This window comes from Paralichthys olivaceus, chromosome 1 (assembly GCF_024713975.1).
Source record: "Paralichthys olivaceus isolate ysfri-2021 chromosome 1, ASM2471397v2, whole genome shotgun sequence".
NCBI lineage: Eukaryota > Metazoa > Chordata > Actinopteri > Pleuronectiformes > Paralichthyidae > Paralichthys > Paralichthys olivaceus.
Genome location: NC_091093.1, coordinates 19444656 through 19457650, shown reverse-complemented (window position 1 = coordinate 19457650; position 12995 = coordinate 19444656). Strand labels below are relative to the sequence as shown.

Here is a 12995-nt window from a genome sequence, read left to right as displayed (position 1 = left end):
AAGTTACCTGCACATTGCATCTGTTTCTCCATTTTAAATTGCAGAGTGTGTTGAGATCCTTTAGTCCACTTAACTCTACAACCTTTGCTCGCCCCTGAGATAGACATAAAAGAAAACACTGAATTTATTAAAGTGCTATGTGAATATTAATTTGTATTATACTGCTGATCTAGCATTACCTTTTGGTTTAGCTATTAGAAATTCATCTTAAAAAAAAGACCTGTGACTTCTCAGAGAAAACATCGTCTGACCCCTTCGAGAGACTGACACAGGCTCCGATGAAGCACATCTCATCTTGGTAACCTAAGTATATTTAAAGCAACTGTTTTTTACATGACCAAACAGGACATAGTAACGGTGACTAACGAGAGATGTTCACCAAGTGGAATAATGATAAGGTGTCAGCTCACCACGAGATGCAGGTGCTCCACAATACGCCGTCTCAAGGAGCTGGACCTCTTTATTTATGCATGCCAGGACTAGTAATTACAAAAAAGCTGGATTTATTTAACTGTACCAAAAAGCCTTCTGGAAATGCTATAGGTTATTAAAACTGTTGACAACGAGGAAAAGGCAATTGCCTGAAAATGAGCGACAATGCACTGTTGTGCTTGGAATGTTTTTTTTTCCCCCTCAGCTCCCTCTTTAGCGTTTGCATTGTGCAGCATCACCCGGGTGTGTAACCTATTGCGTTCCGATTGCTCCCTTGCAATTAGTGCCCTTTTTGTCCTCACTTCAATAACGCCATGATTATGGAGACTTCAGGAGTATTTGCAGCATCCAACAGCTGTTGTCTCAGGGACTACCGGCTGAATGACAAAAACATGTTTTCTCTCTGCATTTCACTTCCCTGCCTGCCTCTTGTAATTATTATGTTTTATTTGCTGTGATGATGGGGTCTTGTTTTTAGTGTGTCTGTGATTAAGATATTCAAAGGATTCTTTGGAGTGTGTCACAGTTATTTTCTTTTTTATCAATCTCGACTTTTGATTTGTTTCTCGTGCAGTGCAGACGGGATGGGAAATTAGATGTCAGCCTATCGTTGTCTGCCTGAGATCCTGAGAGTTTTTATCTTTGAGATAGACATTTTACGCCTGAATCAAAGAAATATACACTCACACTGAATGCTAGTGAGATGTAATCTTTTTTTTTAAAGCTATTAAATACATTCTAGTTTTCTTTATGTTTTAGAATTTGCATTTCACATGTGCAATCACATTGTTTCAATTAAAACCACTAATATTAAAAGTAAGGAGTCATTAAGGTATAATTTATGATTACAAATCATCAAAATAATAGTGATTTGTCTAATCTTCAAACTAAATAACAGGATATTTCATCCAGTTGCTTTCATTGTAGAACAGTATGTGCAGATTACAGTTATCATCACTAGGCAACAATCATCAATGTATTATAATAACACAACTTTATTTCTTCATTTTATTTTTTATTCCCAAATGGGAAAAGGTTTTTATTTTAGCTCTCACGTATTTTGATGAACATATTTATCATTATATGTGTAGACAATCATATTGGATAAACATTTTTGTTACCCACCATTTTCCAACAGATTGTATATGTAATATTGGCTCATTTCATACACTTACCTTGTTTGATTAGGGTTAACAACACAGGACTATAGTGCACTATAGTCTATAGTGTTTAAGGAATTGATTGTTACTGACAGGTTAGTCTTATACAATTCATGTTGGGTTTTGTGCGAATGAAAGTTTTACTTCATGTCACTGCTTAGAGTCACTCTTAATTTATTTATCCATGCGTTAAAATGCTGCATTCTGTAGTTTTGCCATAGATCGTCCTCATAAATTGAATCCTCTGTATATGTTTTGGTTCTGGTTGAAGAAAAGTGGATGATGCCAAAGTTTAAGATATGTGCTAAACTCAAGCTGAAGCTTGTTTAGAGACTATTCTATTTCTCAGCCCCTCACTGAACATAGTATTGTTTCACTATATAGGCATGTGTGTTCTGAGGAGGATGTTATGTATATGGTCAGTGTCAGTTGATCATTGATTTGGTAATTACATGTTTCCCCTTGAGGCTGAGATAACTGATATACAAGGCCAATGCTAAAGGGGAGGTCTTTTAGTGTGTTATCCATGACTGATAGCTAATTTGACTCTTCTAGATAGCCCTCTTTTCTCTGCCAACGGCTTTTCAACACAACAAACACTCAAACACAAGTATCATCTTTCTCCCGGGAGAATAGTGCACACAGGGAAGCTCAGAATGTGGTGGCAGACAGTTGAAACATTTTCATTGCTGACAACACAGGGGTAATAAATCACCCACTGCTGCATGTTGTAACAAACCATTTTTGTGCTTTGCAGCAGCCGCGGCCTTTTGAAACATGATGGGTGTTTTCTGGCATCAACAAATCTGATAGATGAAACCCTTTAGAGATTGAAAACAGTGATCTGTAAATGTGAAGATGGCCTGTTATTTGCTCAAGCAGAGCGAGTGTTATTTGTGATCTCTAATATACACGCTGGACTTCATATCTCCATGGAGAGCCATTTGAAAATTAGTATCATGAAATTTTAAGATCTGCTTTATTGCTGCACAATCCAATTCCAAAGTGACAGAATTTGATTTGTTTGTAAGTGTGTTTATTTGTCACTCGGCAATTTGAGCTTTTCTATAGTTTGCAATGATCCCTCGAATTGTGAGAACAGCAATAAAAAAACTGAAATTAGCAAACGACTTCTCCCCTACCTTCGCTTCTCGACCACAGGCATTAACGGCCAACAAGCACTAATTTAAAAAAAGTGTTTTTTCTTACAGTGCGAGGACTAAAGAATAAATTCAGATGATTGGTTTTTTAAAAACATCAACGATATACCGATTGTGGGAGCGAACTGTGTATGAGAAACAGACAAAGAGCAGAAATCATAACAATTCCATATTTTCCTTCAAGACTGTCAGCGAGTCAGTCGGTGCAGATAGGACAGATAGTTTGTGGCAACCTGCCTCTAAGCTTCACTACTGTGGTTTATAGTGAACATGATTCTGGCAGCCATGACTGCCAGGTGCTGAAAGCTTTGTTTATGTCACACATCAAGCTAGAAACATTCTTTTGTTGAGATTTATGAGGATCATTAGCTTTGTTTTTAATATGGTAAAAAAAAAACAGCTGTAGCCTAATCTAGCAAACTAATCTCGGCTTCAGGTGTCTCAATCCCTCTGCCTGTTCGCCCACATTAATACGATCACAGAATACCTGCATAGGAAAGCTGTATACCACAGATGACAGCACTGATAGGATAAACACATTAAATCTGGCAGTATTGAATCCGCGAAGACTATTCAGTTTCTTCTGAGTGCCACGTTAAAACTCTGAAAAAAAATCTCAGGACAGGGTTCAGCACATTTTTGCAGCTGTATAGCAGCAGCCCCAGAGAAGAGACAATGAGGCCCAGACAGGCTTAGTAGTCCAGAGACCATTCCTGTCTCAATGGGAACACATCTTGGACACACACTCCAGTAGTTTTGTCTTGTATGTTGCTATCTGTGCTAGCTGCAGAGCGGAGGGGGTCTGTGCCAGGCTAGGGTCCATAGGGACCATTGGAATCGCTAAGGCTGGAGGAAGTTGGTCTGGGTCCAGTGGGGCGATCTGGGCTTGGTGACAAGCCAAGCTGTCTACTGCAGGGACGCTGGGAAAATGTAAATAAGAGCCTGATAAGGGCTATTGTTTTCATTCCATTCTCATCCCAGCTGAATGGCCTGCTCCCCAGCCACACAGCATTTTATCTCGAGAGGGGGAGGGAACGCAATGGGAGGGGTAGGGGTGCGAGAGATTTAAGAGCCCCCATAGGAACATAAAAATAAACTCACTGGACTCTTCTCTTGTTTAAGCTAATTCCCCAGTATATGTGATGTCCTACTTAGAGAGGACAAGTGTGTAACTTTTCCCTCTCACTTTCATATGTACCAGCCCTTGATATTAGGTGGAATCTCTGACATGTGAATATTTGTTTTAGATAATAAATAATTAGTTATTTTATGGTGAACACAGTGTGCATCAACCTGATATTCTGTGTGTCATAACCCGACAGTGATTATCATGTTGATACTAACCAGTGTTTCCATTGGCATCTATAATTTCTCCAGAGAAAACAGACAGACATTTTCGAAACTGAAATAGCATTCTTCCTATTAATCTAAATTCTTCAGAAAAAGAAGCTGTGGAAGGGCTCTTTGAAAAAAGCCAGACATCTGACTCATTTACTGCTCGCCTTGAATGCGCCTGCGTCCAAGTTGCTCCGCTTTCACCAAATCCATTTTTGGTTGCCTGTTTTGTCCACCATGTTTGAACACTGAAAGGTGTTTGAGAGTTATTTTATGGACTAATCCAGGTCATTACTCACCTCTCCCAGGTGGAAGGCAGGGAGGACAGCGGTGCATTCCAGCTGTAGTCTCTCCTGTTGGAGGACTTGGCAGGTCGTGTCTGGCCCAGCGGAGGGGATGGAGAATCGAGGGAGCGGCGGCTCTCCTGGGAGGGAGGTGGAAGGGAGGGGGAGGACTGGAGTAGAATGGAAGCTGGCACCATATTATCTCCAACAGTTGGTGCATTCCTTAATGATCAAGTGCTGGAGCAGCATCTGTGATGAAAGTGTGTGTGTGTGTGTTAGTGTGGGAGCATATGTGTACATATCAACATATGTTATCTGTGTTTGTTTAATTCCCCTTTACACCACTTTAAAAATAAGCCTTTTTTCTGTGCTTTAGGGGAGAAAATGTCATGCACTAATGTTGCTCCGTCTCTCTGAGGATTATGATGTGAAAGGAGTTTGTTGTTCCGGGAGAGGAAGTTGTCTCACCCAGGGGTGAGGCGCAGGGAAGAAGAGCTGAGCTCTGCTACTCCCCCTTATCCTAAACCCCCAGTTTTAGGATCTGTGATCTTTGTGTCATGGAGGGAGTTAACACACACAAAGACACACACACAAACACACAAACAGCCTTTTCTCTCTCCCTCACTTAGGGTCAAGGGGACAAACTGTGAGTTGGGAATTGGAAAGTCAATAAAGCAGAAGTAATGTTATAATGACCCTGAGCTGAAGATGTCCTGTCGACCCCCATCACATTGGAGGAAGTGGACAATCAAACAAAACGGTCACTCTGCTTGATCCCTCTGAAAGCCATCCTTAAACAAGGCCACAAGAACTACTGACCCCGAGTTACTCCCAGTTCCTCTGAAGTCAGTGTGTTTGTCAGCAAGAGCAACAGTGTTTGGTTTGTGGAAGCAGAGGGCAAGAGATGTAACAGCAGGATAAAAAGGAATCAACAGTTGTATACATTCTACAGTGTATACATCTCCTCTGTGTTTGGTGTCAAGGATGATTATAGGGAAATAGAAAAGTCCAGAATATCACATCATGCGACAGATCCTTCTCCATGTTTCTCTGTGTTCACGTCAAAAACACATGACAGCTGAGCAGAAGAGATGCACAATCTGAAAATGGTACCATGCTTATGAATTGTGTCCTTTTGTTGTCAGGACTATGTTTATAAATGATTCACTATTAAAATAATCATGATTGTGCCCTGTGGCCTAGTGGTGATAATTAGTGTCTGTTTTGCATTTTTCATTGCAATCTAGAGAAACACTGTTTCACAAATGATATCATCCTCAGGCAATACACGAAGCCTGAGGATGATTTAAATAGGTAACAGACAACAGGCGTTTTGTATTCATCAAATAGACAATATGATAAATGTTCACCCACAGCACGACTAGACAGTTCATGTCTTGATCTGGTTCAGATTGGAGGTACCTTGTGGAGACAGTGGCTCAAGGTGGAGGGATGGAGGTTTTCTTCTGGGGCTGGTGTTTGATGGGAACATGCTGACCCCTAAGTGGCGCAGGGATGGCGGAGGCCTGGGTCGGCTGGCCCAGCGCGTTCTTTATCAGCTACCTCAGCGACAGCATGGCAGATTGCAGCCATTCCTTCTCTGATTCATTGTCTGCTGGACAAATGTTAATTGTTTTCATCATTGGCAGCTATGTGAACGCTTGGACGTACCCAGTCTCACTGTTTGCCTCCCACTTAATGTGTGTCTCTGCCCTTATACGCAATCCTCACAATGACCGCTCCCCTCCTCACTCCACCCTTAGCTCATCTCTCAACAGACAGTCTCTTTTAATGTTCGCCATGCAATGCCTTCAAATAAATGACCTCTCTTTCATATTTCATGATTCATTTTCATTAATGAATTCTTAACATTTACATAAAAAAAACTATACATACACAATATTCAACATTTTTAAAGGCATCTAAAATAATAAAATGTGTTTTTTTCTTTTTTTTAGAATCTTCATGCATGGAGACACTCCTTTCTAAAGAATGGAAAGAGAAGATGGAGAGGCTCAACACCAGTGAACTTTTAGCAGATGTAAAAGGTAGTACTACAATGACTGCATCAGACAGAGCAGATTTACCACACAAACACTACTTTAAGCCATGTTAACAAGTCCCTCATTCCTATCTGACATACATAAGCTATGTACTGTATAATCTCAGAAACAGCCTTGTACTCTGAAATAGAACAAAGGCCTTTGGCTGCCCTCCTCATTCATTTCTCTCCCTCCTTATCTTTTGTTGGAATGCCAAACTCTGTCCAAAGTGCTGTCTTCAAAATTCCAGCCTTTTAGACCAATTCGGAGGTGGTCTGTGCTTGTCAGCAGATTATTGTTGTTGTCCCTCCGGACGGCCCTGAGCCCGGCTACTCTGCTCTGGCACATGCGGAGCGCTCATGCCGCTCTGGTAATTGTTGTAGCCAAAGTGTGCTTGATGTAAACAGAGCACGGATGAGCTCAGAGGAGAGAAGCCGCTCTGAGACGGAGCAGGGACACACAGACTCACAGCCGCTGAGCCTGTGTTTGAGTGAAATGTCTCGACTCTGACAGTGAACGCCCTGCACAGCGCATCAAGTGCAGCAACTCAGCACTCCCCCAAAAATCTGTGTTCCTGAGGTGGGCCGAAGATGGGCAGGGCTGCTGCTCAGTCCTTAGCACTGACTGTTACTGAGAGCTGCTGTGTTTATACAGCACAGGGAAGCACAATACCAGCTGGCTGATAACACCAGGCTTACACTGGATCCTGCACGCTCCCCTTGCACGTTCTCCTCATCAGATAACTTCTTGAGTCATCCACAAGGTTTTCAGATTTCTTAAAAAACTCATCCAGACAATATGAATTCGGTGTATTCTCAATATAAAACACATTATTTTCTTTTTTAATTAACCTGTCACGCACAAAGCTGTAAAAGGAGTTACAGAATTTCTGCAGCTGTGCAGGTGATTTTGATCATTTGCTTAATTGTTTCTCCTTTTATAAAACATTCATAAATAAAACTAGTGTTTGGTTTTAATTATTGAATTACACTTTCTCCACTTGCAGAGGAGCGGAAAAAAAGGCAGTTGAATGTTCTAATAAGTATATTCATTGGCAATAACCTTAATGAACCCAAGGATAAATCATTGCTCGGTAGACTAGATTCATTGTACCTGCCCTGGTGTACTGTATGCCGCTGTAGATCAAAGTGCACTGGGTAAAATGTTGAAAATGATTTAGCCTTTTGAAAGCTGGTCTGTTAAATTACAGGCAGGGCATTTCTTCTGATGAATGGGAAAGGGAAGGTTACTAGGTAGTTTGTAAACAGGTAGGGAGTCTGATAATAAACACTATGGCCTCTGTGTGTTGATGAGTTATGGAGACAGTCTATACACCACAGTCACCTCCTTCTCCTATCATAGTGGCAGCCTTAGATTTTTAATTAGCATGCCATTCCATATGACTGTAGACATTTCAAAGGGCTTCTTTGTGCTCCCCCTTACAAATGTCTCTCTCTCCGCGTCTGATGTCTGCCTGATGTAAATACGGGCAATTAAAAAGATGCCCAGGGTTGGAAACGCACAAGGTCCACTTAATTAAAGCACAAACAAAGGTACCCAGCAGAAAACACCTGATGATTAAGATCTAAAGGGTTATGATGAATCAGAGGTCCTATTAATTGTTAGGTTAAAATAGGCACAAAAGGCAAACATGCCTGTAGGTTCTAGACCAATAAAAGAAAGTAGAGAATAAAGACCAACATTCAGATAAAGACGACAGTGCCTACTGGCAGAGTGGCCTTGCAGATCGCGTCCTGATCTCTCACCGATTCCTTAACCAAATATACCAAGCACCTTGTAGGCTACCTTTTGTCAAAACCTTTAAAGATGAGTAAATGTGTTACTGCGGAGGGGAGTGCTGGAATCTGACTGGTGAGGAAGTCATTTTGTCTTTTACTTAGAAATCAAATAAAAATGCAAAACAATAGGTGTGACAGAGTTTGACCCAAGGCTCTACCCATGAAAGGGAAGACATTCTTTTGCTGCCGCTGTGTTGAAACATGCCCTCGATACTTTATCCTGTTGAAGTGAACACGCATGTACGGTAAACAAACAAAACAAAACAATAGTATCAGCAACATCAGAGATTTGCTGTTCAAGGTCTGCTAACCCAACCAACCATTTACCCCTTACAGATGGTACATCCATAATTATAGTTCATTGTCATGTGTGTGTTTGGCTAAATAACATGCTGTTTCTGAGGTGAAGACATGTTTTTAGGTTTAAAGAGTCAGTAGAAACAAGAGCAATAATCCAGTGGAGGCAGGGGGCTTAAGCCAGACATGTAGAATGGTGTTGTTAGTAGTTAATGATTTCAAATCTCTATCACCTCTCCTCGTATGCTGCCACGGCTTAGCATCAACGAGGGCAGGCAAAAAAGGAGAGTTTGTGAAGGAGCATTAGCAGCGGATTTCTTTTCACCAGTCAATTCCAGAGCTGTTTGTTTTCATACCTGAGCCTAGCTGTCAATCTGCAGGAATGATGAGGAGAGAGATGAAATCTCCTGAACAAAACCACAGCGCAAGAAAGGGAGGCCAGCTGGAAGGGCTCCAAACCGCAGGAAAGTAGCAGATAATAGGAGGCAAGGTGCAAGGAGGAGTGCACGAGGGAGGGAGAGACGCGGAGAAAGGGTGAGAGAGAGAGAAAACGATTTTAGACGTGGATACTTGAGTCGACACTTATAATTATACAGCTCAAAGAAATTTTTCTCTTGGAAAAAAGCAAAACCTGAATACTTATGATCCCTTTATATTATTGTCCAGCATAAGCTTATATATAAATATGTAGGCATTTAATATACATATATACATTGTGTCAAACGTGCAAATATAGTACAAAGTTTCCTATGAAGTTGCTCTCTATTGCATGCTTGCTCTGTGGGCTTCATTCTCAACAGAGCTGTTTAAGTTTCCCTGCTGACTGCCAGTCTCCCAGCCCCCTGTTGGGGGGGGGGGAGGGGTGATGGTGGTGGGGTGGGGGCTCAAGCATTTACTCAAACTCAAGGAAAATATGTAGTTACTAAATTGGAACACACACTGTATTCATCGGAATTGGAATTTGCTAAAGAAAATAATAAATAAATAAGTAAAAATAAGTGAGAAGGGAAGAGAGAGAAAAAAACTGTTCAACGTTACACTGGCGAGCGTCAAAATGGCTGCTCGAGTTCTGAAGCAGGAAAAATCAGGACTCTTGTGCACTGTCACAATCGATTTGAGAACGGTGTCCACGTGACAGTGGCCGGGGTGCACACAGACGGTCCTGTGGCAGGCAGATAAGTGGAAGCTCTTTAGGAGGAGAACACAGGGCGAGGCAGGGCGGCAGCTGAGACTGATTTGATGCTGGCCCTACCTGTGCTGGCTTCACTCCTGCACAGACAGAAAGGAGTCCACTGTGTGAACACAGAGCCCATATTGTTCAGCCATATGGGTGAGCCTCAAAACATGATTATTCACTTTAAAATGTAACTTTATTCTTAATGGCTTCCATAAAGCCAGGGCTTTTACGCCACTGGAGATATACTGCACAATATCTGTGCACACACTGACTTATGCACCTTTAGAAACAAGTAGGAATTCTGTGCTTGCAGATTTCAAATGGCTTTTATATTCTTTTTACTGCATACTGTAGTCGAATATTATGTATATTACATTTACTCAAACATACAAAAACACTCGCACTAACAGCACAAAACGGTGTCTGTCCAGTTGCTCCAGTCGAAAATGCCTCTGTTAGCATTTTCTCCACAACACTTCAGTCAACTGTTTGCCCTGTGCACTCAGGTGAAATATGAGCCACAGTAAATCATTATTCCTCAGGCCACATTTACCAGATGAATGTATGAGAGTGTTGGACTGTGTGTTTTTCTCCTCTAATGAATTGAGGAATTTAGCTTGTGGCAATGGAGGTAAAGAAGGAAGGGCTCGTGTTTGTTTGTTTGTGTGTGTGTGTGTGTGTGTGTGTGTGATAGGTGGAGAACTCTCTGTTTCTGTTGTGGATTATATCCCAGTGGTTTGTCATGGGTTGTTTAAAAGTTGTATAATCCATTTTTACGTCAACAAGCATATAAATTATGTCTTCATTTGAAAAGAATGTGGAGCTGACAAAAACACATCTTTTTCACTTATGTAAGGATGCACACCAAAAATATTTATCATACCGCAAAGACAATTGGATTTTCAGACCATAGAAAGGCTTCTGAATGTGTGACCTGTTAGAACTAAGCATGTAAAAGAATACACATATATCATTCAGATATGAAGACCTTATACAGTCCGAACAGATGCAAAAAATCTGAATTTTATAGATTCAAAATGCACATGCGAAGTGCCCGCAAGGTTTCAATAGCTCTTTTTCATACACACTTCATACCAACTTTCAACCGGACCTTCTGCCATTGTAAGCACAACCTCCATTATTTTCTTATGCAGTATGACCTTGTGGACAGTTTTTCCACAACACTTCAGACCAGCTTCATCAACCACCTCTTCTCATTATATACATTTCATTTTGTGAGAAAAACCATCCATTATAGTCCAAAAATATTCAGACGTTCTCTTTTTCATCTGTTAATGGTTCCCATTACATCTCGCACTGACCATTACCTTTTATTTCAGATTAGTGATACTGTTTTTTTGTCTTATTTTGAAGGCGGGGTTCAAACACTAACTATGCTTTATCATTTGAGGACTTAAGCTGGTACAATATTAGTAGTGTGTTGAAGTATATTGTGCTAATATGTACATTTCATTGGAAGCTTGTAAATCTTCATCTACAACACATACAAATCTAGTTTCAAAAGCAATTTCACAGATAATGAAACATGACAGACTTCTTGTAGCTTCTGTTACAAAGGGTGAAAACTTTGTGTTACACCTCTAGTTAGTTCAATAGATCTTCGTGTGTGTCAGTGTCTTGACAGCTCGAGGACTAAGCAGGTGTTCTCCTGCTCCCCTTTGTGAGAACCTGTGCTGGGCTCGGCCGCCTTTGCTTCGCATTCAGCTATTTCAGTCTATCGCCCGCGATCTGGATTAAATCCACACAAAAACACAGGCATTGTTGATACATTTATCAATCAAAGACAACAGTCTCAAAGTCTTTTGAAAGATCACTTTTGCACAGTCTAAGAAAACAAGTATGCTCTGCTTTGATTATCAGCTGTATAGATAAGGCCAATGAATAAATGTTCAGTGAAAAGAATGAGATAACATCTAACTCCTAATTCACTTCCAAGGTTTGCAGACAGTAAGCTGTTGCCTTGATCACTGTCTCACAAGCCTTACACCCTTTGTATGTGGGGGACCTTGAAAACTGTGTATGGTTTTTATCATTTAAGGGCGCAGGGGTCAGACTCATCATCATAAAGGCCATGAGAGATGAATCAAAGGACTGGAGACAATCTTTGTTTTCATGTAAAGATCCTCGCTATATGCTGCCATGCACACATGCAGCATTCTCCATGGTGTCAGGATCTCTGGTTTGTTGCACTGTGTTGCATAGTCAAAGAGTAATGTGTTCGGTTATTGAAAGAACAGAAGTTAAGTTTCAATGTTGATTTTTTTTGTCTACAGTGTGAATTTCAGGGTCACTGGCATTCCCTGTGGAGTAATCTTTTCAGGTCGAGCCTCTTTCGTGGCTTTGATGAAGTACCTCGTCCTATGTCATGGACAGCCAGTGAAGTGCTGGAGCTTTTACATTGGCATAATTATACCGAGGAGTGATGCTTCCTCTATCATCAAAATATTAGTCTCCATCGGTGTTGGGCATGAACAGCAGTGGAGCCACAGCAGATGAAGTGTGCTTTTATTAATAACCTCTCCACTTGCCAATCAGGGTATTTATTAAAGAAAATAATTTGCTAAGCCATTAAAATGATTATAATCACATAAGTTGGTACTCATATATGCACATACACACACAGATAGACATATAGATTGACCATAAGAGGCTTATAATATCACTACTACCATTTGCATTTCCAAAAAGTAAATAGCTGTCTCAAGCACGAGTTTTAAACATTTGAGAAGTGACTTTCTCAACAAGATGATGAACCGTACCATATAGGAACGCTGGCTGAGACTCGCTGCTGCCAGCGGATGATGTGCTTGTGAGTCATTGCTCATGCTTGTAAAAGCGGTTTTATTGGCGAGATTAACAGCTTTTATATCATGGCAAAGGCAGCACGCCAGGTAAAACAGCTGTTGTTCATATTGTCTTGGTTGCAGGGCACGGAGACATGTTAACACCATATTACTGGAAACACATTATGGCTTTGTAGCGCTGCGTGTATGGTAGTTAAAAAAAGATATCATAAAACTAGGCCCTGTTGTTCTAGCTTAGTTTAAAAATTTAGATCTCTAATATGATGTATTTTCTGACCAGTCAAAATAAATATCACAAAACTAAATTAGGCACAAAGACTGGCTTGAGTTTAATGCTTTTGTAGAAGCAGTTTAATGGTGAGAGGTTTGTGAGCATCAAAAAAAAATCGTTCTATTTTGAAACACTAAAGAAGGTACCAATAGATGCCATTAGCTGCTACTCAATTGGTTCTTTGTGCTCTCCACAGAAAGAATAGACAAAGGG

At 40.8% G+C, this 12995-nt stretch overlaps 1 protein-coding gene and 2 long non-coding RNA genes across 17 annotated transcripts in view; 2 read left to right on the top strand and 1 right to left on the bottom strand.

Annotated features, from left to right (window-relative positions):
* The window catches only part of LOC109636801 (uncharacterized), a 174204-nt gene that overhangs the window by 2624 nt on the left and 158585 nt on the right, over window positions 1–12995 (bottom strand). The window contains exons 4-5 of one of the 2 annotated variants that reach the window (XR_011240984.1): window positions 5794–5983; window positions 4387–4620 (exon numbers count right to left, since the gene is read on the bottom strand). This is a non-coding gene — a long non-coding RNA (uncharacterized lncRNA). The remainder of the gene's footprint in view (window positions 1–4386; window positions 4621–5793; window positions 5984–12995) is intronic. The other variant, XR_011240987.1, reaches the window with a different exon arrangement.
* Window positions 1–12995, top strand: part of sox6 (SRY-box transcription factor 6) — a 133843-nt gene that overhangs the window by 61958 nt on the left and 58890 nt on the right. For 12 of the 14 annotated variants that reach the window (XM_069524421.1, XM_069524436.1, XM_069524416.1 and 9 more), the window contains one exon: window positions 6330–6419. The exons of the other annotated variants lie outside the window; for them this stretch is intronic. In XM_069524421.1, coding sequence (XP_069380522.1) covers window positions 6330–6419 — 90 coding nt within the window. The remainder of the gene's footprint in view (window positions 1–6329; window positions 6420–12995) is intronic. 14 annotated transcript variants of the gene reach the window in all.
* LOC138407652 (uncharacterized) lies at window positions 6440–12271 on the top strand. Its single transcript, XR_011240988.1, has 2 exons — window positions 6440–11886; window positions 11981–12271. It is a non-coding gene; the product is annotated as an uncharacterized lncRNA (long non-coding RNA).